Source organism: Pogonomyrmex barbatus, unplaced genomic scaffold (assembly GCF_055798465.1).
Source record: "Pogonomyrmex barbatus isolate J1 unplaced genomic scaffold, ASM5579846v1 scaffold14, whole genome shotgun sequence".
Lineage (NCBI taxonomy): Eukaryota > Metazoa > Arthropoda > Insecta > Hymenoptera > Formicidae > Pogonomyrmex > Pogonomyrmex barbatus.
In genome coordinates, this window is record NW_028297110.1 from 6914769 (window position 1) to 6941487 (window position 26719).

The 26719-nt window shown below is 30.3% G+C and overlaps 1 protein-coding gene, 1 long non-coding RNA gene and 1 pseudogene across 5 annotated transcripts; 1 reads left to right on the forward strand and 2 right to left on the reverse strand.

Moving 5' to 3' along the window:
- Positions 1-978: 978 nt before the first annotated feature.
- Positions 979-2411, forward strand: LOC105434180 (uncharacterized). 2 transcript variants are annotated; one of them, XR_016138398.1, is made up of 2 exons: positions 979-1901; positions 1966-2411. It is a non-coding gene; the product is annotated as an uncharacterized LOC105434180 (long non-coding RNA). The 2 variants fall into 2 exon arrangements; XR_016138397.1 differs by having other exon boundaries at positions 1977-2411.
- A 182-nt stretch (positions 2412-2593) lies between these two features.
- NFRKB (nuclear factor related to kappaB binding protein) lies at positions 2594-16655 on the reverse strand. 3 transcript variants are annotated; one of them, XM_089073006.1, is made up of 15 exons: positions 16373-16655; positions 15293-15550; positions 8738-8970; positions 8390-8655; positions 7933-8282; positions 7507-7853; positions 7143-7388; positions 6819-7052; positions 6524-6745; positions 5924-6306; positions 5155-5472; positions 4857-5049; positions 3987-4773; positions 3611-3910; positions 2594-3367 (listed from the first exon to the last, which is right to left on the reverse strand). In XM_089073006.1, exons 1-15 carry the CDS (start codon positions 16376-16378, stop codon positions 2927-2929), a joined length of 4584 nt encoding a protein of 1527 aa, XP_088929132.1. In that variant the 5' UTR covers positions 16379-16655; the 3' UTR covers positions 2594-2926. The 3 variants fall into 3 exon arrangements, with proteins under 3 accessions (XP_088929132.1, XP_088929133.1, XP_088929131.1); XM_089073007.1 differs by having other exon boundaries at positions 3611-3907; positions 7143-7391; XM_089073005.1 differs by having other exon boundaries at positions 7143-7391.
- An 8798-nt stretch (positions 16656-25453) lies between these two features.
- Positions 25454-26203, reverse strand: LOC148937448 (uncharacterized; annotated as a pseudogene).
- Positions 26204-26719: the final 516 nt, after the last annotated feature.

Sequence of the window (26719 nt, forward strand, 5' to 3'; positions counted from 1 at the left end):
AGGATCGCCGCCTCTGACTTTCCCCTCCCTTCTTCCCCGCGCCACCGTTCTCCCCCCGCACACCCGCACCCCCCTCAACGCTTCTGAGTTAGAACCTAGTATACGGCCTAGTACCTACGGCCTAGTATACCTACTTACGTTGTTGCATATTGCACATCTCCATTTTTTTAACAGTAACTATGTATTTTCTTTATATCAATTAACTCACAATTTTCTCACAAGAAGTGAGGTACAGTTATTAGATATTCTGAACTTATTAGATATATTATATTATATTATTCTGTATTTAACTTTTAGATTATTTAATGATTAAAACTCTTGCTTCACTGCAGCTATCTTCAATAATGATATCAGAAGCTAGTAAACACATAATAAAAATTTTTGCAAAATAAATTCACTCTATAGAACAGACTTGTAAAATATATCGAAAGCTTTTCTCTTGTTACTTAACTAATAGCTATATATCTAGAATTGAATTGTAACTTTCTTGTTGATTAGGCACAATTATTTTCTAGCGATGTGATGATTGTTTCTTGATTACCAGAATGAAAAAAGTTTTTGGTATATTTTACAAGTCTGTTTTATTAAATATAAATTATTTTATTAAATTTTAGTCAGATTTATTTTCAATATTCAAAAATTTATAAATATCTGATTCTGTGTTTAAAGATCAGAACAAAAAATTTTGTCAAATAGATAATAGATGGCTTCCATTGGCAGACTGAATCTTCGTGTCGAATAATTTTTACTTTTCTGAATTTCAAGACAATGCTTATCGCGAACTACGTGTCGTTAAATTAACGATCTTGCAACGTAGCCTGCTCAAAGCTAAATCTAAATTCACACTTTCCCTATTAAATCGATAATCAAATTTGAAATCGATTAATCCCCGACTATTGAAAATTATTTTTTTACGAAAAATATTATCTCAGCCATGAATCGAACCTGGATCGCTCGCTTAACATGCGAGTATCTTATCCATTCGACTGAGGCATGTGGTAATATTTATTGTAACAACCGGATAAATAATTTTGAAAGAACGCTAAGTGCCGCATGAAGAATAACAATAATGATAATTACAGCCAATATGTTTCAAATAAATAGACAATAGATGGCTTCTCTCGGCAGACTGGATCTACGTGTCGAATAATTTTTATTTTTCTGAATTTCAAGACAATGCTTATCGCGAACTATGTGTCGTTAAATCAATCAGCTTGCAACGTAGCCTACTCAAAGCTAAAAAATTTTTTATTATTTATTTGACATAAGTGATACGTTCATGTTAAAGGGGGAATCTCATTTTTCGAGTAAAAAAAATCGATTTTTTTTACGGAATCTTTTAGTTTAATATCTTAAGAATATCTCCAAAATTTGTATCGAAATTCGTAAAACTTCAGAAGTTATGAGCTCTTAACCGACCGAGTACCTGGCTAAGCGCATAAGATTTTTAATAATCGATAGCTGTTCCAGTTTTGTTCTCAGCACAAGAATCAAGTTAGGGGACACTTGTGTTATTTAACAGTGAAATTTTCAGTAATCATTTAGCCTGTGTGAAACTAACGCACGAAAATAAAGAACAATGAATCGCAGACATTCACAAAACATGTATGAACGTGTTAACAGACCAAAAAAAAAAAGAAAAATCACGGATAATATTCACATTTGGGAAACGAATACTTCACTTGCAAGTACATCAGCAGAAAAATTATCAGTATTCAAGACAAAGAAACGTCAAAATATTTTGCAACGCGCGAGATCATCGCTTTGAAAAATCAACGCGACGGAGCCTTCTACGAAAAAGGTTCGAATAAAACGAAGAACAGATGGCTTAAAATCAATTTTATGAAAATAAGGATAGATTATTATATGCCCCTGGGATAGCAGAGTAACAGATATATGATGTAAGTATTTGATATAATTATATAAATTAAACTTAAAACTTTAAATGCTGTTTTCTCAAAATAGTATTTTTGCAGATGGTGTGCACGATATTTTTGACCACTGAACCGATTACTTTCAAATTTGGCCTGCATGTTCAGCAAACATTACTTTATCGTTTGATGAACCAAAATAGATAAGTTACATATTTTTTTTATTACATAAAAATAATGAGTGAATTTTGATAGTAAAAATTATAGTTCTGATTTGAAAACTCACCATTTCCATAATAATTACTTTCTTTAAATTTTGGTTCATCAAATTGAAGCTACATGTGTATAAAGTAAAACGCCATTTGATTTTTTGTTTCAGATTACCTGGAAGAATATCGTGTACACCAATGGACGACGAAGGCGTTTGCGTGACGTGATATTCGATTATTAATATCTTTTACATTTATTATTAAAATTTAATATAAAAAAATTGTAAGTTGTTCAAACGTAAATAAAAACATGGTATAAATTTTACATAAATCGAATTGCTAGTTTCTTAAAAAAAATTCGCAAATTTTGTCATGTTTTGAGCCGAAATAATAGGATTCCTCTTTAATATCATTATTCTAATCGGATCATAATCTAAATTCAATGATAAAAATATAGGAATTCAGATCTATTATCCATTCACTTTATTATAAACATTAATTTTAATTCGTGTATTTTCATTATGTAATTTTCCATTTTTATTTACTTTTATGGTTACATATTGTTATTAAAGAGCAGTTATTAGTAATATAATTTTTTTTTAGATTTTTTTTAGACTTATTGTATTATATTTGTATGATACGTATATATATATATACATGTAAGCACATATACATTACATTATATTAAAAAAGCAAACGTCTCGTATGTGTATGTGTGTATGTATCCGTATGTGTGTATAACAAGACATTGCTTTAAACAATTTAAATTTATAATTTAACAAATAATCAAAGAGATGACGTCAAGTATATTAAATATCGATATATATATAAATAATATCAATTCTATTAGGGTGCGCCATATGAAGTACTCCTTGGTGATTGCGTTTGAAGAGTCTGCTGATTAGATGTAGCCTGTGTAGAAGCTATTGTCGTAGGAGTAATTACACGAGCATATACGGTACCACCCGCAGTTTTCAATCCGGTTGGAGTGGGAATTACTTTGAGCCCATGCAATGTTTTGATATTAAGCAATTGACTCGGCAAAATAATTGGTTGTTGTGTTTGTTGTTGTTGTTGTGAGGTTGGCTGTTTGCCCAATACTACATTTCCACCACTGGTGTTTACCGCAACTCCAACATTTTTATTACTACTCGCTAATACAATAGGTTTTCCTGCAAGTTGAGCGGTGACCATCCGGACAGTCTGTTGTGGTTGAGATTGCTGATGTTGTGTACTGACTGCTATTACCTTAGATTGACTAGAAGACGTTTGCGCTTGTGGCACCACCTAAAAATATTCATGCAATATAAAAAAAAATATGTTTGTATACTATTGAAAACTATTGGTAAGATTAAAAGTTTTAATTATTTAAATATAATAATTATGAGTTTGGTATTTTATGATTTATGCCAATATTATTACTATTATTAATAGTAATATTTTATGTAGCATTGACGTTTTTATAACTGTAAATGTTATTATCAAATTTGTTTTAATAAGTAAAAAAAATTAATTTGTTATATAACTTACTTGATATTGTGCCTGTATGACTTGCTTGCCTCTATTAAGCTGATTAGTATGACCAGTAGCTAGTTTCAATCCTTTCTGAGCAAGCAGACTTTCAACAGATATAATCTGTCCTCCACTACTGTTTGTTAAAACTTTTGCTAATATTTTTTGTTGTTGCTGTTGATGATGATGAGGCGATTGTTGTATTTGGACAGCAATCGGTTTTCCTCCAATTTGTGCAATTATGCGTTGCATTCCCGGATTTTGTTGTACAGATTGTTGTTGGCTAGATGCAACTCGTTGTTGTTGAAGTTGTTGCTGCTAAGATCAGAATAAAATTAATCAAAATAAAAGTATATAATAAACTTAGTAAAAATAAGATTGTTTGCAAAGATACCTTTAGTTGTTGTTGTTGTTGCTGCTGTTGTTGTAATTGCTGTTGTGATTGATTGCTAGGTGTCGAGGATTGTTTGATAAATATAGTTTGACCTTGAAGACCATGACTTGTGAGTAATGATTTAATTTGATTAGAACTAACTAATTTAATTTGTGATGCTAAGAGAGTTTTGCTTGGCAATACATGTTGTTGTGATTGTTGTTGCGATTGCTGTTTTATATTAGTCGTTTGTAAAATACTTTTTCCTGCTTGATTAGTTATTGTAGTTGATTGTTGCTGATTTTGTATTTTTGTAGATGGTAATATCGTTGTTAAATTTGTTGTAGTTCCATTTACTACATTTGAATTATTGTTAGCTGAAATAGACTGCTGTGCAGATTGCAATACAGAATGTCCAGACAAACGAATGGTTTGTAGACCAGCAGATGTTGATACTTGAATTTGGTGATGGGGAAAATTGTGTTGATTTGATTGCAATAGACTTTGAGCAGCATTTGTTTTGAGTACAGCAATTGGTTTTCCTCCAATAGTAGATGCCTTTTTCACCATCGTTATTGGAGCAAGTTGCGATTTCGTATCTATTGCAATGTTATCTCGTTCTGTGCTTACTACGTTTGTGACTATAGCCGAAGAAGTCACAATTGATGCAACAGAAACAGGAATTTCAGTGGTAGAAATGGTTGGCGTTATTGTACTAATGGCCATTTCTACATTAGTATTAACGGAATGTTCAGTGACAATAGGATGCTCATTGATAATTTTTTCTTCAATTTTACGCTGCTCTTTTCTGAAAAAAAGAAAATAATAATAAACATACGATTGCTTCTCCTAAACATTGTTAAATGGTTTTTAAGTAAGTATTAAAGATACTTGGGAACAACAGATTGCGCGGGCATAGTTGCCATTCGCCTTTCTTTTTTGAGAATAACTTCTTTAGTATTTAAAGACTGTTCCTTATTTATATTGGTTGATTTGAGAATTGGTTGTACTACTTTATTTCGCGACGTATTGCCAACGCTTTTTTTATTCTTCGCGATACCTTGCAATTGTTGATGAACCATTTCTGCAAAAGATAAGAAGTATTTTTTTCATAAGCAAATTAAAATCACATATGTTTCAAAAGTATTTAATTCATAATAAACAGTATATAAAATAAATGAAAACGAACCAAATTCAGATTCAGATCGTCCTCGATGAAGATAAAGCCATTCTTTTCGACGAGGATAATATCTAACACAAGGATCTGTCTCGTAATGTAGTCTATCAAGCGCTCCTGATACTACAGAATGAAGATATCCTTCTTTTTCATCATTATCTTGTTCTATAATATATTGCGAATCCTTCAACAATTGACAAATATCAGCTCGAGTCCCTTCACCATTAGGAAGTCGGGCAGTAGCATCTCTAACTAATGCTAAAATTGTTACGAAGTTTGGACGATCTGGCACCAACAATGAATGTCCTCGTGCTTTAGCTTGTCCTGAAGCTTAATATAAATAATATCATTATAATCCAATATAATCTCATATCTTTAATAAATCAATAATTAAAAATAAGTTTTAAAATATCAAATTTATAAGTTTTTTATCAAAAGTTTAGATATTAGTTATATAAAATTTCCTTAGCATATAGAATTTTAATCATGTAAAATTTTTCATCGTAACATAATGTAAAAATAAGAGGAATAAAATATATCTGTTATAAATGCTTTATAAAGTAGATTAAGCGAATAGTTTAGTATAAATCAAAATATTTCAATTGATTCCATTGCGTACAAATTTCTTATATACTTTTAACTAGTATACGACTTGCTTTTATATATTGTATGTACATTTACATTTACTAATTACATTGATTTGTAATTACAAATTATAAATTTTTAAATAAGCCAAATTTAGCATTGTCAACGTGCGTAATAAAGGATAATTCAAACATACCAACATTATGCTGGTAAATTCCTTTAACGGGACCGACTACGGATGCATAGCCATGCATACGATAAGTAAACGCCTTATGAGGTGCAGCATAACGCATACGTTCTTGTTTTCTGAATTCTTCACGTTCTTCTATTGTGGACGGGCGAATTTTCCATTCTGTAGGGAATAGTGGTCGAGGTGGTTCCCAATCAGTTCCAGCAGCACTAGCATCTATATTGTTAGCTTCTAGTATAGGACTTCCGCTTCTACTACTTTGCAAGATTCCACTCATAACAATTGTGTTACTACTTGTACCATTATTATTCAAAGAGGAAAGTTGAGATTGTGGTTTTATAGCTGTTACAGTATTGGTAGTTGAAGTATGCGGCGGTGCCAACATGTCTCTATAAAAGTATAATTATTCGTGAACAATTTATATAAAAAATATTTCAATATAAATGCTCTTTAATTTGTGACTCATGAAAAACGAGCAAAAGAATTTAAATCAAATAAATGAATTGACAAGAAAAAAATGCAAGCGTTTATTTGATATTGTTAGAATATAATGTTTTATAATGTAGCAATAAAAAAATTAACTGATTAACGTTTATCACTTCTTACTTGTACATAAGGAATTTTGTACATAGATCCTGCAGTCGGGTATCAGAGTCTCTTCCAGCACCAATCCATGCGTATACGCCTCGACCTTTATTTTCCAGATAAGGTACAAGTTCCTGATCTCGTTCTTGTCGTTGATCCAAATCCTGAGAATACATTAATTCACCTGCAAGAAATCCTAGAGCTAATGGTACTAAAGTAGACCATGAAGGTACTAAAGAATACCTACAACATCATAAAATTTATTAAGAAATATTATCTTCAATTGTACATATTATAGTATCTTATGTGATATTACCAATCATTCAATGGTGAAATAGGATTGCCTTGCCACTGTGTTATTGCTTCTTTCATTTCTATTGCACTCATTCGGTATTCTCCCTTAGAAGTAAAAGCATCTCGTAACAGAGAGAAAAAGCATGTGTGCGTCTCTTGCATTAATTCTGCTCCATTGTTCACATCTATAGTACCTTCACTAGACTGTACAATTAATTTTTTTTCAGATGTTGGTATAACTCCTTCATCTTCACATCTATGAACATTAATTTATATATTGTGATTATTAATTCTTTTGACTAATTACAATTATTGTAATAAACATTATATGTAGTAGTAAACTTACTTAACATCGTCCAGTATATCAATCCCATCATCAAGTTGAATTGGTAACTGCATCATATCAATATTATCTAAATCAAGCTCTTTTTTAGATTCATTTTCTTCTTCCTCTTCAGTTTCAGCCAACATATCCTCGTTTATACTTAAACTTAATTTGGTTTTAATTTTGTCATATTCTATATCTTCAACTTCCTTTTTTATCTCTGATGTATTGATTACTATTGATTTGCTACTTTTTTGAGTCATTGAGCTGCTATAAATAAGAAATATAATGGAAACACGATTTTATATTTATCTGATATGTATGTGTATGTATGTGTGTGTGTGTGTGTTTGTGTTTGTATATATATATATAAAATTATAATTACATTTTCTTTTTAGCTACTTGATGTGCTTCATATGCTTCAACAGGTTCCGATTTTGTAGGTGTTATTTTATTGTAATCTATATCCACTATACACTTGTCTCTACACTGTTGTCTATTATCTTCCGTTATATGAGAATAATCACTGTTATCGCTTTCATGTTTCACCGAATTGGAGCTTGTTAGTTTTGTCGCAGGCGAACATAATAAATTTTGTTCTAATTTGATTTTTTTTTTCATGGATGTAATTTTCATAGAATTACCAATTGAGAGTTTTTGTTTTTGACCAATCTGTGATCTTTGTGTGAGATCAGCAAGTGCAATTCCTTGAGTATTCAATTCCGGATGAAGCTACATATTTAATTTAGTCAGCATTACTTAAATAAATAATAATAAATAATAATAACAACCAATGAAATATTATACATACGTCACGACGAGCTCGCCGTTTTTTATGTGCAATCAACATAGCACGGTAAGTCTCTTCTGTTTGTTCATGTACAAATAATGATTTGCTGGAAGCGTATTCCAATCGTTGTAAAGTGGAAAATACAGGTCGGATTGTATTATCCTCATGATTAAGTTGTAGGCCTTTAACTAACAATCCTTGAAAATTTGTAATAAAACGCCGTTTTCTCTTTTTAACTCCAATCATTTGATAATGAGGATAATTCTCTTCATTTTCGGATGTCGTATCAGCAGATAGTCTTGTGTTAGCTCCAAGTTCTGCCTTGACTGCATTTAGTTCTTCTATATAACGCAGCTGAGTCTTTTCTTCAACTGTTATTTGTTCTTATATTAGTCTATCTTTCAGTTATATTTCTTTGATCAAAATACAAGAGAAATACAAATAATAGAAAAATATTAAATATAAAGAGTACACGTACCCATTATTGGCTTTGGTTTGCGCCAATGAAGTTTAGATACTGTTCGGTTTACCGGTTGATTGAAACCTTGTTTATATGCATTTGATAATAAACTTTCTCGTGACTTAAGTAATTGATTTGCTAATTCGTACGATCGTTTCTGTTCCTCAAACAATAATCTTCTTTTTTGTGCTTTGCAAACTAAACCACGTATTTTTTTAATATCAGGACGATAATGACCAGAGGAAAGATGATGATGAAACGCATCCAATGTCGTTACACCAAATCTATGTTTCCAAAATGCTAATTAAATTCTTTTAGGAATCAATCTTAAATTATTTTACTTTGTAAAATATTTTTAATTATTACCTTTCGTTTTCTCTGTTAAAAAGCATTTCTAGAGATTTCTCCATTTGTGCTTCTATATTGGAATCTTTTGGAAATGTTGGTAAAAGATTATATAATGTTTCTCGTTGACTTTCAGTAAGCCATTCATTCCAAAAACGAGGATAATCTAACATTTCCTTGAAAATACTGAAGTGTTCACAAAGATCTTGTGGTAATTTTACTTTAATATTAGCGGCGACACAAGTTTCCCATCTCTAAAAAGTGAATTTGTAACATAATGTAATAATTAATTAATGATAATGCTTTAAGGGAAAGATGCAGTTGAAGATGACCAAAAGGTTTCTTAAGATAATTTTTTTAAATAGAACTTTTTCTTATCTATTTTTTAAAAAACAGCGTGTAAAATTATTAAATTTTGGGAACGGTGTACTAGGAGAAGTGTGGAAATACGGGGGAGAAGAATTAATGGAATGGACAAGAGATTTTTGCAACAGAATTTGGAAAGGGGAGGAATGGCCGGAAGACTGAAAAGAAAGAATGATAATATCAATAATTAAAAAAGAAGAAGGAAAGAAGGCAGAAGACTACAGGGGAGTTACACTGATGACGGCAATGTATAAGATATATGTAATGGTGTTGGCGGAAAGATTAAGAATAGAATGCGAAGAGAAGAAGATGATTCTAAACAGGGCCAAAAGGTTTAAGAAAGGAATGGGAGCGATGGACAATATATATGTGGTAAACTACTTGATAAACAGACAATTGGGAAAAAGAAAAAAAAACGGTGGCATTATTCGTGGATAGCGGCGTTCGATTCGATGGACAGAAGGATATTATACAAAGCAATGAGAGAAAGAGAAATCAAAGAGGAGCTAATAGAAAGAGTTAGGGAGATACTAAAGGAGACAAAAAGTAGAGTGAAAGTTGGAGGAGAGATGGGAGAAAGTTTTTGGATGGCAAGGGGAGTAAGGCAGGGATGTCCACTGAGTCCGATGCTATTTAGTATAGTGATAGCAGATGGAAGAAGAATTGGAGAAAGTTAAGTGGGGAGGAATTAGAATTGGAGAAAGAAGGGTTTACTCATTGGCGTACGCTGATAACATAGTGTTACTTGCAGAGGATAAAGAAGGGATGAAGAGTATGATGGGAAGACTGGAGGAATATATGAAAAGGAAAAAATTGGAACTGAACGTGAACAAAACTAAGATTATGAGATTTAGGAAAGGAGGCGGAAGGATAGGAAGGAAAGATTGGAGATGGAAAGGGAAGAAAATAGAAATTAAGGAATTCACGTATTTAGGGTATATGCTGCAAAGGAATGGAGGATAGGGGGCCCAGATGAAGGAAAAGATTAAGAAGACAGCCATGATAATGGGGGAAATAGGTAAGAGAAGATTCGAAAAGGAATAGAAGGATATGGATATTCGATAGATTAGTATGGACAGTGATGAGTTATGGTGTGGAAATTTGGGAGTGGAAAAAAAGGGAGGGAATGGAACGAATGAAAGAAAGATATTTAAGGTGGGTATTAGACTGGATAGAAGAACACCAAGATATTTGGTGGAGGGAGGAAACGAAAAGAGGCAAATTGAAAAAAAGAGCGAGAATAAGAGCATGGGGATTCGAAAAAAGACTGATAGAGGGAAAGGGAAGTGAGTTGACGAGGTTATGTTGGGAGGAAATAAGTAAGAGGGGCAAAGCAGGGAAGGCGGGGAAGGCAGGGAAGAAGTGGGAAGAGGAAAGAAGAAAATTTTTTGAAGACAGAGATTGGGATATAAAGGAGGTAGAGAGGAGAAAGACGGAAGGGAACATGTGGTTCGGAGAAATTTAAAAAAAGGATAAAAAGAAACAAAGGAAGGAAGATTACAGAGGATAAGAGAATCTAGATTCTGCAGATGGTATAGCGCAGTCAGGACGGAAGGTTTCCCGGAATATCTGAGGAAAGAGTGGGAGGAGAGCAGATGAAAGAGAGTGATAAGATTCAAGTTAAGTAATAAAATGAGAGAGAAATGAGTATTGGGAAGGGATAAGAGAACTTGTAGATTATGCGGAAGTGAGGAAGAAACATGGGAGCATGTGTGGGAAAGATGCAGGGCGTGGAACTCAGGAGGGAAGAGTTGGCAGGAAGTGGTAGGTTAGATATTAGGAGAGAAGGGGGAGGGAGAGGAATGGATGAGGAAGGTAGAAGAAAAGAGAAAGGAGCAAGAGGAAAATGGAACGGAAAATAGAGCACAGGATAGAAGAAAAGAGGAGGAAAGGAGGGATGGAAAAAATGAAGGAATGAATGATGAGGGGAGAGGAAGAGATAAAGAGAAAGAGAAGAAAAGAGGGAGAGAGAGAAAGGAGAGGAGTGTATGGGAAAGGGAGGGCATCCGGGAAGGGAAACGGAACATGCCAAAAAGAGCATATGCAAGAGAAAGCGGAAGTCCCCTAGCGTGTGTGCGTGTTTTGATAGGGAAGGGGGGAGAGTGGGAGAGTAGGTTAAGTCAGTAGATTAAGCTAGCATAAGTTATTGGTAAGAGTAAATTAAGTTAAAACAGTTTAAGAAAATGAAAAGCGGAAATGTAAAGCGGAAGTAGGTTGTAAGAATATTATAAGAATAACTATGTGTATACAAGAGCGTAACCCCTAGGGTTCGTATCGCTAATAAAATATTATTATTATTATTAAATTTCAAAATGTCTAAAAAGGAATAAAAACATATAGTCTTTATATGTATCAAAACAGACAATACGTAGTATAACTAATCTCTTAATTATACACAATTATTATTAAATTCTATTATTTATGTTTTAATATTCTTTTATATCTTAGCTTGATACTTATAAAAGTTTAGCTTTAATAAGATGTCCACAAATAGAAAATATATTAAAACTAAATAAAACTAGAAAATAAAAATAACTTAATTACATCATATAATAATACTACTAATAAAAAGTTAATAAAAATGATAAAAAATCCATAGTGATAATAACTAAAATAGTAAAAATGTCAATAAAAATAAATTTAGAATGAATGATAAACAATAAACCATATAAATAAAAACAATATTTTATATTAATATCTTTCTAAATATCTTTCCACAATCTTACATATATTGAAATATTATAACATATTTATGTGAAACCTATAGTCTTGATTTGAAATAATAAAAAAAAAAATATATCATAAAGAACAGAGAAGAAGAGGGATTATGTTATGATGATGTCAAATAGCATCAAAATCTTTCAAGTACTATTAACTTCTATGAAAAATTACCTTTTATCTTTTAAATAAATTATAACTAATCAATTTTAAAAAATTAAAACATTATTAAAAGTTATTAGTAATCTGTAAAATTGAGTAATAATTAGTTAAAAAATCAAAAGTTAACTAATAAAGTTAAAGTTAATAACTTTTAATTTAATTTTAAATGAATTAATTTATAAATTAATTAATTTTTTTTAATTAATTATTTTTAAAACACATTAACTTTAACTTTATTAATTTTTTTCCTAAATTAATTTTTTCCTAAAAATTTACTTATGTAGAAAAAAAATATAAGAGAAGAAAGGCATTCTCATATAAAAAGAACAATATTTTTTTATTTCCTATAAATTTAATTTACATAAAATATTAAATTTATTTGATGATCTATATTGTAATTATTTATTATTTAGAATATTTTAATTTTAAAAAAATTACATTCTAATTTAATACTTTTTAAAATTAACTTTTAATTTAAATTAATTTAATTTTAATGCAACTTTTAATTAAGTTAGTTTTTTTTATAAGCCATTATCTCTCACTTAATTTAGTTAAAAAGTAATATTAACTTATCCAACCTTGCTAATTTATTGCAAGAAACTAATTTCCTTCAACTAATAATTAAAATTCAAAAAAGGAAAAAAATTTGATTAAGATATAGCTACTATAGCTAGTATACAAGATATATATATATATATATATATATATATATATATATATATATATGTCTCAAATTACCGGATATCCTTTCATTGATGAGGATTCTATTAAAATATATTCTAAAAAAAAAGTCTTGAAGATATAAAAGACTATAATTTTTAATAAAAATCATTTAAAATTAATCAATGTGTTTGTAGAAAATTTACATGCTCAGATAAGGCTCTTTACACAACAATAAAAATAATCTTGTATACAGACAACTTACATTCATTCACCAACTCAAGACAAACTTTATTTAATAGTTTTAATAATTTGACTAATGAATTAATCTTTATATACATATCATTAGGGTTGGGAAATAACGCGTTACTTGTAACGTCGTTACCGTTACAATTACTTTTTTTCAGTAACGAATAAGTAACGGCGTTACTTTTCATAATTTATAATGGCAACAGTAACGCAGTTACATTTTGTCGCTAATGGTAACGTTATAACTGTTACTTTTCTCATTATTTTTTAATCCATTAATTTACTAGATCATAGCAATCTAATTTATCGGCTCCATTTCATCGACTTATCGACGTAATGTATACATAATGCCAATAAATCAGACTATGTTCCAGCGAACTTCACAATTCACTGTATAATTCTAGTGTCGCATACGAATTATGCGAGCGTAGAGCGCACATGAACATAATTTTTTTGTTTTCCTTTTACTATTATTTAAAACTAGATATTTAAGCTTTAGATATTGCGTTTAAATTGTACAAAAATAAAAAGAGATTTTTTGCAATGATTGATTGAATGATTTGCAACAATTAATTGATTATATTTAATTTTTGCTATGAAATATAGAAGTTTTTAGAAATTGTTAGAATTAGTTAAAGATAATTTCGGAAATTACTTGTAATTGTAATTGAATATATATATTAGATACATATACAAATATATGATATTCGCAAATATTAATGTAATAAAGAATATTGATTTCAAATTATATGTTTAATATAATTATGTATTTGACATATATTTTGAATCGTATTTGAATAATATTTTTTACTAGAAAATAAAATTTTATAAAGTTATTTACATTTACCGCAGAAATTCGTATATATTTTATGTAAAATAGTAAAAAAATATAAAAAAAATAACGAGAATAGTAACGATTCGTTAATTTTGAGTAATGGTAATGATAACAAGTTACTTTTCTGAATCGATAACGAGTAACGCTAACGAGTTACCTTTCAGAAAAAAAATGACGGTAATGAGTTACTTTTATAAAATAACTTTGCCAACTCTGCATATCATCATCAATGGCGCTATAGTCCAAATCAGGCATACACCTACCTCTCTCGCTTACATATACCTGTGATGCGCACGCAGATTGTACACAGGCATACCTACAATTTCATGCCGAATCCGAACGGCTTGATTGAGAGAGATTTCCGTGACAAAGATACTCTTGGCAATTTGCCAGACCGCCGAATTTATATACATATAGTAAATTAAATAATTATGTGTATAAAAAAACAAAACTAAAAAGTAATTACCTTATCGTTATATGCAGTATTATATCATATTAAGTATTATCTAAAAACTGAATCAATATATAAAAATACTTTTACTATTATATCAAGTACCATGCCTAAACGTAAATTTTTTATAAACCGATTAAATGCTTTTCAATCAAAACTATAATCTTGACATTTTCAAAAAAATTTTCATTTTAGAATAGGTTACAGTATCTGTGAAAGGATATTTGATAACTTTGGGACATTTTGTATAAAAACAAATAAAAAGTAAAAATGATATAAATATGAGAAACAGTAGGGCAATTGAGAATCAGCGCTGTAGAGGGGTACAATTACACTTTCAATTCAAACTCAGTTTATTAATAAAATTTCCAAACGTTTCAACTCAAATTTGAATCATTTTCAGTGGTACGATAAACTCAAGATATAATTTTGTATTCAATCGATGAGCTCAACCATAAGAATTGATAGTATTATATCAATCATGTCAGTCAATTGAATGAAAAATTAAATCAATGGTTGTCACTTGAGTTCTTGTCTTGAGCTCAAGGTGTATGTTCTTTGTAATATATTTCTGTAGCGTGATTTATGCTGATTATGCTCTTGAGTGTTTTTTCCATTTTTTACTGTGAATAGTATCCATTTGGTGGCTGATAATCATTTCATGACTACTCTTTCGTTTGATTTAATATGATAGATGACAGATACATGTTTCACATTTAAAATTTATTAATTAATAATTTCATTCAGTTGACTGATATGATTGATATAACACCGTCAATTCTTATGGTTGAACTCATCAACTGAATACAGAGTTATACCTTGACTTTATCCTACTATTGAAGATGACTCAAATTGAAACATTTGGAACTTTTATTAATAAACTGAATTTGAATTGTACTATAATTGCGTATCGTCTATAGCACTGATACCTTACTGAATTGTCCTCAATTATCCCTGTTTCCCATTGTTGTAACTCCGAGAATCATTTTTGTTAATATTTAATCTAAATGTGTCGATTTAATTATAAAAAAAGCAATATAAAAATTAAAATAAATGATGAAGTCGCTTTATGATTTTGTTAAATATATTTTTTCCTTTAAGCATAAATATATATAATAATTAATATAAATCTTACCAAAGCATCAGGATTTTCAATGTTTACCATGTATTCTGTATTTTCATTTTCATCTTCATCTTCCTCTGGAGAACTATGAGTTTCACTACTGCTTGTAGCATGATCTTCTGCACTATCTTGCTCGCTATCCGTTGTTGTACTACTACCACTCATACTACTACTGCTACTATCAGTTCTAGTATCATGCATTGAAGCTTCTTCTTCATCTTCTTCTGCTCCACCAGCTGAACTGTCTCCACCAGCTGAACATTCATCTATCTATATTCAAATAGAATATTAGCTATACTAATATTTTGTCAAATTTTAACAGAATATTGTAACAGATTAATATAAATGTAATTTATATTAAGTTTGTGCTAATAAAATTATTGCCATAATCTAGTAGCAGAAATCAAATAGAATTTGTTATTTTATAAATGTATAAACAGAATAAATATTATATAAGGTATTTTTTAACTATAGACATAAGTTGATATAAGTTTAATTCTATCTATTTATGTCATCTTTCAAATGTTAAATAAGAACAAATAATTAAACTTATATTGATTATTATCTCTTACTAGAAAATAATCTTAAATGATTGTAAAATAACAAATTCTAATTGATTCTTTGCCATTGCATTTTGTTAGCAAATTTCATTATATTTCTGCTCTATATGTTCTATAAACAAAATTTGTACTAGACATTTTGCAAAATCTGTGCTTGACAGAGTTGGCTGTTTGGATAAGGATGTGCTTACTATGATTTATATACATAGATACACATATTTATATATGTACAAATTATGCAAAAATCTCTTTTTCTTTTGTAGAATAACTTAGATCAATGTTAAAAATATTGAAATATTAAAGATGTTAAAGACATTATCTATATGCATATGCACACGCGCCATACATACATTTCTTTATATTCTATTATATATTACAATTAATATTAAAAAGTAAAGAAAAGATTATAAATTATATTATGTGCAAATTAAATCATTTGTTATATTGCATTTATAAATATACGTCAATATTTGAATTCGTATTACACCTTGTATCAATGTAATATTTCTCGTTACAATAAAAAAAAACTAACCTCCATTTTTCTAATTTTTCAACCTTGCACTCTTACTTAGAGTATCTTGTTACTCTTTCCACCACTTACGTTGTACCTATCGAAGTAACTGTCTTTCCACTAACATGTGTGTACACTTATCATCAACTCTAAATATATATCTAAACTACGTATCATCAGAGAAATCTAAAAATGGCCATCTCAGTCTTTTTCATAGAACCGTTGAATCCTCTGTTATATACTAGCGCTTCCACTGAAATATTAGGGTGCGTTTCGTTGCACGCATGGAGAATGTATGAGGTCATTCCGTTTTACTTCATGCGCAGTTCATACGCGCATAAAAACAATTTCCTCTACCATACCGCGCAGGATTAAACGACAATTTCCCGAAAAATGGAAGGGATAATGTTGGTACCAACGAAATCCTCTAAACAAAATAATTTTAGTATTTTAGTATTTTAGTATTAGTAATTTTAGTATTTCTATGGATTAGTAGCACTGTTCAAGTAGTAAGTTGTTGATTTGCACATCCTTTTCTTTGTCAAAAAGGATGTGCAAACCAACAAATTACTACTTGAACAGTGCTACTCATATGCGCGAACATGTATGTAATAAGTATTATATATCAGAATGTAAATATAAAATACATTATAGTATTTTATTAAAATAAAATTAAATAAAGAATGATAAATATTATATATATTAATGTTATATAATAATAGTATATTATTTTATACTATAATAGTGTATAATAATAATTATATACTATTATATTATATGTATATAATGTATTATATATTAATAATAGTATATTATTATATAACATTAATGTATATAATATTTATCATTGTTTTTCACCTTATTTACTTTATGTTCTCACTTATTATGTTTGTACTTATTTGTCTTTATTTAATTTTATTTTAATAAAATACTATAATGTATTTTATATTTACATTCTGATATATAATACTTATTACGTATATGCTCGCGCATATGTCAAAAAGGATGTGCAAACAGATTGTTGAACGTGTTACTCCATAAAAACTAAAATTATTTCGTTTAGACGATTTCGTTGGTATCAACATTATCCTTCCATTTTCCGGGAAATTGTCCTAACTGGTCAAATGAGTCTTATCCGCTCAAATCATCTATTGTGGACCGATACTTATGGATTTGCTACTGCTTTACGTTCTCGATTATGATTGGTTAATTTGCTTATTGCTTAAAGCCAGCGGCACACGATGCTTTTTTTCTACTGATTTGCTAGCTGGATTTGCGTACTCGTTGAGCTCTTGTCTCTGATTGGTATATTCTTTTGGATCTAAAAAAATATACCAATCGAAGACAAGAGTTCAACAAGCACGCGAATCCAGTTAGCAAACCAGCAAGAAAAAAAAGCATCGTGTGCCGCTGGCTTAAGTCTTAGGGCTGGTTTATGGAGGCCTTATAATCTGTTAACTGGGAATGTCTCGTTTGACAACGTTGCAATTGGACACAGCCACTTACAGTGACCGATGTCTGGAGATTTTCTACTGGATCAACCAATCAAATAATTTTATTTTAAATTGGCCAATCAGCAACGTAGGCAATCGGGTGCCACTCCTGTTAACTTATGTCGTAACAGTATAATCGAATTATATAGAAGAATAATCAACTATGATTCGTCAATTTTTTACAGTTACGGCATAAGTTAACAGCTCCGATAGCAAAACCTGCAGAAACAGATTTTGAGTAGAGACTGCTACCAATATTTGATGGCAAAAAAGCAACAAATTGCATACAGAGTCTGTAATATCTGACATTATGAGCAAACTACCCTCAAAAATATGACAAAACCTGCTGATATACTACTTTAATAGCACTCGTCTATTCTGAGAACGGGATATCATACAAGTATATTCGAAATATTCTCCGGACATTCGAAATACGTACTGTGATATACTGTGAAATGTACTTAGATCGTTACTACCGCTCACTAACCTAATCCGTAGTATTGGAGAATATCCCACAGTATGGCCATAGGATGAAAATGATTTAAAAACAGTATATCATGTAGGACATGCATAAGAGTATCCCAGACAGCCATATATATAGATCGTGAAAATCTATAATATACGTGACACCTCTTACGGAAAATAAGTGGAAAAAATAAAAAAAAAATGAAAGAAAGTAATGAAACATTTTTTATCTTGTATTATTGGCATATTTCTAAAACGGTCACTCATCCTTCTTGGAACCTGCTCGATGTTGTTTAACTTCTATAGTGGAATGAAACCTGCAACTGAAATGATGATATAAGTGAACACGGAAGTTGGACATAAAATATGATACCAGTTAATGAATATTACTATATTGTCATATAAATGATCTCAATTTTAAAATTTCGATGGCATATGTAATTTTTAAGTAGATAATTTAATTACATATTTAGAACCGTGAACCTATATTATTGTTACGTCTCGCATACTCCATAATTCCTCCCTTTCGAACAATCGCGAAGGACTTCGAAATATCTCGAAAAATTCATTTCTCGGAGAAAGTTATATTGTCCACTAAACGTTTTTTTCTCTTCTTTGAACAAATAGTCTCGGCGCCAACAGGACGAGGGCTCGAGCCATGATTGATGCTCTCTCCTGTTGTGCTCCAGGAGGATTATTTGTATATTTGCCAATGGCGTTGAAGGATGTCGCCGCTGCAGTCCGACCTGCATCTATCGAGAGAATAGGACCATCATCTCTCTGGAATATTGGTGGGGATTCGAGAGAATACATGTATATATGTATATTGTAATATACGTATATATGTGTATCATTGTATTGTTGACATGTTATTCTAAACACGTTATTTGCGATAGATATCATCACATGCCTCGGTAGTCGAAGAGATAAGATGCCTGCTCGGTAAGCAGGAGATCCAGGTTCGATTCCTGGCTAAGCTGGTATTTTTTCGCACAATAATTATGAGTTTTCACGACTGGTTCATGGTCGGGCCGTCACACCCTCCCTTCTTATTTGGGGGGGGAGACTAACCCGATAAAAGAAATTTTCCTAACGGGCTCATAAAACGATAATAAACAGTTGAAATTCCATTACGTAAATTGTAAATCATTTTTACATATTTTTATTTCTCCCTTCCCAAAAGTCGGGGGTGGGAACTCAACTTAACCAACAGGGAAAAGCCGAGAAGCATTTTTCGAGATATGTACCACCTTAGTTGATAAATTAAATTTAATACGCCGTTAAGGCCAAAAATCAAAAAATTCAATTAGACGTAAGGAACACGCCTTAGAACCTCCTTCGTATCTCCAAAATCCTACATAAACCGACCGCGGCTCACTCTTTGTCTCTGTGCTCTCTGTCTCTGTGCAACCTCTGTCTCTATGCACTGTTACTTCTCCGTCTACTGTAACCATTCTCTCCAACCTCTGCAATTGCAAGGTTTCTGTCATCCAAGATTCTCATCGCGAAAACTTCCTAGTGAACAAGTTTTGAAAGTGCTTTTGTTAATCTGAGTGAGTGTGTTCCAGCGGGCTAGGATCTCCAGCATCAGGGCTGTCATCCAAAATAAGTGGAACTGTTTATTTCTTTCCAATTTCGTTCCGCGCATATCTTCGCAATCCAAATTATATTTTAACATCCGTAACTTATATTCATTTAATAGTGAACAATGGAAGAATTAATCGAAAGACAGCAACGGCGGGAAGCTAGGTTCCGAACGCGAAGCCTGTTGGATCAGACCTATCGGAAATTCCTCCAATCCATCAACTCGGAGCTTCACCAACGGAGAACAGATTTCATACACCAACCGCGCCCAACGCCTCGCACTCCATCTTCCGTTTTCCGCTGAACCTCCCTTTCACCGCCGCGAGTCCCAACACCTCGCACTTCATCCCCTGTTTTTCGCCAAACCTCCCCTTCACTTTCGTAAGTCTCAACGCCTCGCGCTGCATCATCTATCTCCTCTCCCTCAATTTCGCGGGCCTCGACGCCTCGCGTTCCGTCGCTACCTCACCCACAAATTCTCCCTTCACCAGCGAGTTCCACGTCGAGCGTGAAATTCGTAGGCGAGGTTCCACCGGTACCACCAGTACTCTATGAGAAGGAACTTACGTTTCACGACATCCTCGCGCAGTTTTCTATCTCCACCGAAACTCTTCCCCAAGGGATATTTACAATAGGCTCTCAATCCATCAACCTGACCGCACTCCAGGAGCATGTAATACGCAACCGTCCTGATAACACCATCGCCACATATATCCCCGGAGTTCCTTATTCTTATTTAATCCCCGTCCAATATTTCTATAGAATGTTCCCACCAACAACCATGAGAATCCGCGAACTCTACTAATAATCTCCCCCCCCTTTCGAATCTTCCACACACACCCACACACCCACACACACACACACACACACACACACCCACACACACACCCACACACACACACACACACACACACACACACACACACACACACACACGCACGCACGCACGCACCCACGCACGCACGCACGCACGCACGCACGCACGCACGCACGCACGCACGCACGCATGCACTTAGTCATGTTCTCCTTAGAGATAGCAGCACCAAGTGTTTTTACATAAAAATTTTTTTTATTTAAATAAAATTTTATCATTTATTTTATTCTGTTATTTTTTAATTCTTTGTGATAAAAACGTAAGTTGAGTAAAGCAATTTTGTGATATAATAATATTTTAAAGCTAAATAATTACTACCACTTGGGTTAAAATAGAAAAAGAAGTCTTCTCTAAATGGATCTCTAAATGGATAGAAAGATATACATATAATTTGATTTTTATTATTTTTAAATTAAAAATACTACTACTTCAGTTTTATTTTTTTAAAACAGTGGTCTATCAAATCTTTTATATGATTGAAATATATAATTTGACTAAAGTGGACTTGTAGTTCCATGTTTATAGGACTATAACTTGGCGCCAATTATTGATATCAAATCTTTTATACAAATTTTACACTAATCATTTGAGTTGCCAATGTGGAAACGAAATTTTCTTTTTTTGAAGAATTAAGGTTAGTATCATTTGGGTGAGAATAGGAAAATTGGATTATAATTTGGCGCTATTGAAATCATTTATACAAATGATATCATTTGAATTGAGTTGACAATATGGAAACAAATTTTTTTGTTTTTTAATTAAAACTAGTACCATTTGAATTAGAATAGGTAGGCTCTTTAATGAATACAAAGATCACAAAGATACTAGCATTTAGATTTTATTTTTAGCTTGATCACAACTAAAATTGCATTAAATATGGCAATTTCGTAACATAACTTTTTTTTAAAGAATTAAAACTACCATCACATAGGTTGGAGTAAAAAGAAAATAAAAGATATTGTCAATTAGATTTTATTTTTTAACTTGGTTAACAACAGTTTCTTTTTTTCTTCAAGCGTCCACTATACTTGACACTCTTTGTTTAAAAAGGTAATTTTATAGTGATATCAGACATTTTGAAGTATTAACCATCTTTCTATATTCGTAAAGCGTGTCTCGACATTTTACTTGATTTTTTTTCTATAATACGTACAACGGGAGTAAATAGGCTAAAGAACGGAAGAAAGAGTGAGACAGCATATTTAATCTTTTTCCACGTATCCGATTGGCGGTTGACGATATCGTTAAGTTTCGCGGCGAGTTTGATAATTAGTCATAGTTCGTTTCGGAGTGTGATGTTTATGCGTTATATATATAAATACTGAATTAATTATACGACTATAAAAACAATTACAGAGAATCGAAAGCCAAGTTGAACCATTTATGTAAAATGATAATGTTAATATGTCATTCAATTAATGTTTATAAATTTTTATAAAAATTTTTATAAAAAATGAAATAAAAAATACTAAAATGAGTTAATTAGTTGAAAAAAATCTGAAGTCAAATTGAAATGTTTATGTAATAAAATGTTAACGTTTATATATTTTTATACTCATATATGTTACAATAAAATATAATATATGCATTCTTCTTAACCTTTGCCGTTCAATTAATCCTAATTAATTAATTTTAGCATTTTTTCTCCACTACAGTTAAATAAAGCTAGTTATTTTATATTATACATATGTATATGTATATGTATATGATCTAAATTGAAGTGTTCATATAATAAAATGGTAATTTATACATATTTCTATACTCTAAAGCTATATTTTAACTTCACTCTTAATTTATAAGATTTTATTCATTTTATATATATAGGTTCTTTTAGAGTATCGCTTATGTCTCTTTTAAATTGTTTTCTTGTACACACATACTAGATCCTTTTAGGATATTATTTGACATCTCTTTTGAACATTGATAATTTTTATGTAACTTTTATTTAAACTTGATGTAACTTTTATTTAAACCTGTAAGAAAAAGAAACGTTAAAATAAATTAATATCTTTTTTTTATAAACAAAATAAAAGAATTACAAAATTTATCAATTAATTACACAACTACAGAAACAGTTATAAAGAATCGAAAGTTAAATAATGTTAATATTAATTGAAACATTTATTTTAAAATGATAATGTTAATATTAACATTTCACTTCCTATTCTTCTGGCTTCCTATTCCTATTTCTTCTGAACTTATTTCTTTGTCATTCAATTAATAATTAATTAATTTTAGCATTTTTTCTCAACTACAGTTAGATAAAATTAGTTATTTTATATTATATAAATATGTATATGAATATGATCCAGAAACAAATGAAAACATCAAATTGAAATGTTCATATAATAAATAAAAATAGTAACATTAATATTTCTATATTCATCTAAAGCCATATTTTAATTTCGCCTTTAATTTAGAAGATTTCAATCATTTCACTCATACATATCAGGTTCTTTTAGAGTATTGTTTATGTCTCTTTTAAACTTAATTGTTTTCTTGTACACACATACTAGATCCTTTTAGGGTATTATTTAACATCTCTTTTGAACATTTTGAAATATTTTTTATCTTGTAGCATTGCATGTTTTTAAAACGGCCATCTTACTTGGGATCCTGCTCGATATTGCTTAACTTCTATAATGGGATGAAACCTGCAACTGAAATGATATAAGTGCACACGGAATTTTGGTATAAAATATGATATATCCGGTTAATAAATGTTACTATTCCTAATAGTACTCGTCTATTCTGAGAACGTTTCACAGAATATCATACAAGTATATTCAAGATATTCTCCGAACATTCAAACTTTAGATCTGGTTAATGAATGTTACTATATTGTCATATAAATAGTCTTAATTTTAAAATCTCGATTGCATATGTAATTCTTGTGGATAATTTAATTACATATATAGATGCGTGAACTTATATTGTTGAATGAGAATTATTTTTAATATGAAAATTGTTTATAAATTGTTGAATATATTTTGTTTATTTGTTTTTTAATTTGTCAATAATTGTATTAAATATAGGAAATATTTTTCTTATTTTCTTATTTATATATTATTTATATATTACAGTTAATTAAAAAAGATAATGATTAATAATGTTATTTTATTATTTATTCATTAAAAATGATGATTAAATGACAATATATTTATAACGATAATTTTATGACAAATGTTACGTTTATTTTACGTTATTATTTAGTACACTGACGTCGAATGACGAAAAATAATCTTAAATCATCGTCATAATGATGTCATCTTGCTACTTGAAATATGACAAATGATATTCTACACAGATTTTATACGAATAATCTTAGTATCTTCGATATAATCACAGTACATTCAGTATAAATATAGAATATTCGTATGAGATCATGTGCTGATAGGGTATATTTGATATATTCTGAAGATGAGTTTAAAAATATACGAGAAATGATATACCACCAAGACAGATATGAATGTTCTCTGGTATATTAGGCAATAGTATGTATGACCACAGTACTTTCGGTACGGTAGAATATTCGAATGATATCATGTGCTATTAGGGTATATTGTCATATAGATACCCGTATGGAAAGGAACTATTGAGAACTATTCAGATTTCTACAGTTACCATTCAATTTCTGTAGTAACTTGAGTAGTAACTATTGGCGATTACATGCATGCATAGTAATTGAATAGTAACTGCGACTATTGGCGAATAGTTCTGAAAACCAACTATTGGCGTCTACATCCGTAAATAATAATTGAATAAATATTAACTACGATTATTGGCGAATAATTCTAAAAAGTAACTATTCGTGATATCATGCGTGAATAATTCAATAGTAACTATGAGTATTCACAAATTATTTTCATTATTAATAATTTAATAATAATAAAATTGTAAATCCGAACATGACATTTTTTTTATGTTCGGTTTTAAAATACTTCACATAGACGTACACGTATATATATATATATATATATATATATATATATATATATATATATACACTCTGCAAATTATAGGATATTTACTTATTGATATTTACTATAGAATAGATTTTGTGCAATTTATATATTTATATTTAATTATAAAAATTGCACATTTAAAATTGAACATTTTACAAGAAATGATCGTTATTATACATTATTATAATATATTTATGCATTATATTTTGCATTATATTATAAATTCTTATTTAGCGGAAACAAGCACCGATTATTATTCGTAAATGGCAAATTTAAGCATTTCGCTAATAACATTTCTGCGCGGATACATATAAAGTCATTTGAAAATTCTACAACCGCAGAAAATAAATCTGATGAAAAAAATTTATTTTAAACATTTGTGCATTATGTTTTAATAGCTTGTATCCTATTATAATGCATATTTTTTCTCCATTTGTTGGAAATTACAACTAAAATATCTTTACTTTATCTTTTCATATATTCATTTGTAAGCAATACTGTACAGTTATCTCTTTTTGTAAAGCGATTATATTCACAACTATGGTATTCTATAGTATTATAACAGATTCGAGTGTAACTATTTGCTATTTCTATAATCTCCTCTTGAAGAAAGTGTTCAATTAACATTTTCTTCACATCTGATAATTTTACATTTCTAGAACTTCCTGACACTTTCAAATGTGACATCTACAAAACGTTGATTGAAATTTTTATATAAACATCACTCTATCAATCTATGTGCTTCAAAACTATAATAATTATCTTGATGTAAATGATTTTCAAATACTGATTTGACATATTTTAATCGAAAATAATTTTCACATATTTGTTGGGAAATTTATTGAGTACCTTTAATAAAATGTTTTAAAATCCCATTATAATGTTCGAAGAGAAATGTAGACCACGCCCATAGAGCACCATTACATACATTCGTACGAAATGAGGTATATGTAATAAGCAATGCATATTGAATGTCATGAAGCGTGGTCCATAAATTTTCTCGATGTTCAGAACAAAATATCATAATGCAAATGTCGTCTTCGGCAAGGATAAATTCGTTATTATCAATGTTATCTTTTAAAAAGATGTATGCTGTATACAAATAAGAACCAATGTTTAACGTATTCATTATTTAATTTTTCAGTTAAACATATTATAGAATAATATAAGAACCAGTTTTTCCATTCGGAAGCCTTATAAAATTTTCTTTCTTGAACTATTCGTGGTACTCTGTCAATTTCAATAGTAGGATTAAACGATAAAGTTTAATATTTATATCTTCAATATGTTTTCCCAAATACCATATTTCATCATGATTTGATATATCAAATCATTCACAAAAAAACATTTTCGTTACCCCAAGTAATACACCGTGCATGTAATCTGGCGGAAAAGAATTAGTGACTGAAAAATTAGGTATGAGCATAGATATACAGATATACCCTTTAACTCCATGCATTGACTCTTCCATGGTTTCACAGACCTTTTCACGCTCGTGTTGTTCGATACAACGGAGTGTTTGCAAGTCTCCACAGTAAACATGGGAATGTCTCTTTTTAACGGCAATATATTCGCCTGGATGAAGATAAAATTAAATTGGTGAATATTTTGCAGGATATGGAGCCATTTATTATGGATTTAATAAAGTTACATGACGAAGGTTTGAATTCATTGAACCGGATCACAATAACATTGTTACAATTCATGTTCATGTACTTTTTCTCCAGTCGATGCAGTAGCTACTGCCCTGGCAGAACAAAAAAATGCTTTTTAGCTCGAGCAATACTTGGAAAATCTTTTAAAAATAAATTTGATTATATATATCTTGAGGCAAATAACAATCAATTAATTGCAACAAACCGTCTAAAGCTACATCTGATAAATTAAACGAATTAACATACGCTAAAATTAATAATTCGTTTTCTTGTTTATTGAGCCGACATCCGTCATATAAAGGTATTCTTAGTGAAAACTGAGGCTGAAACAA

Coding starts and splice junctions, on each gene's coding strand:
- NFRKB (XM_089073005.1), bottom strand. Junction 8,656..8,737: donor TTTAACAGAGAAAACGAAAG/GTAATAATTAAA, acceptor TTGGAAACATAG/ATTTGGTGTAACGACATTGG. Junction 3,911..3,986: donor AACAACAACAACAACTAAAG/GTATCTTTGCAA, acceptor TTCTGATCTTAG/CAGCAACAACTTCAACAACA.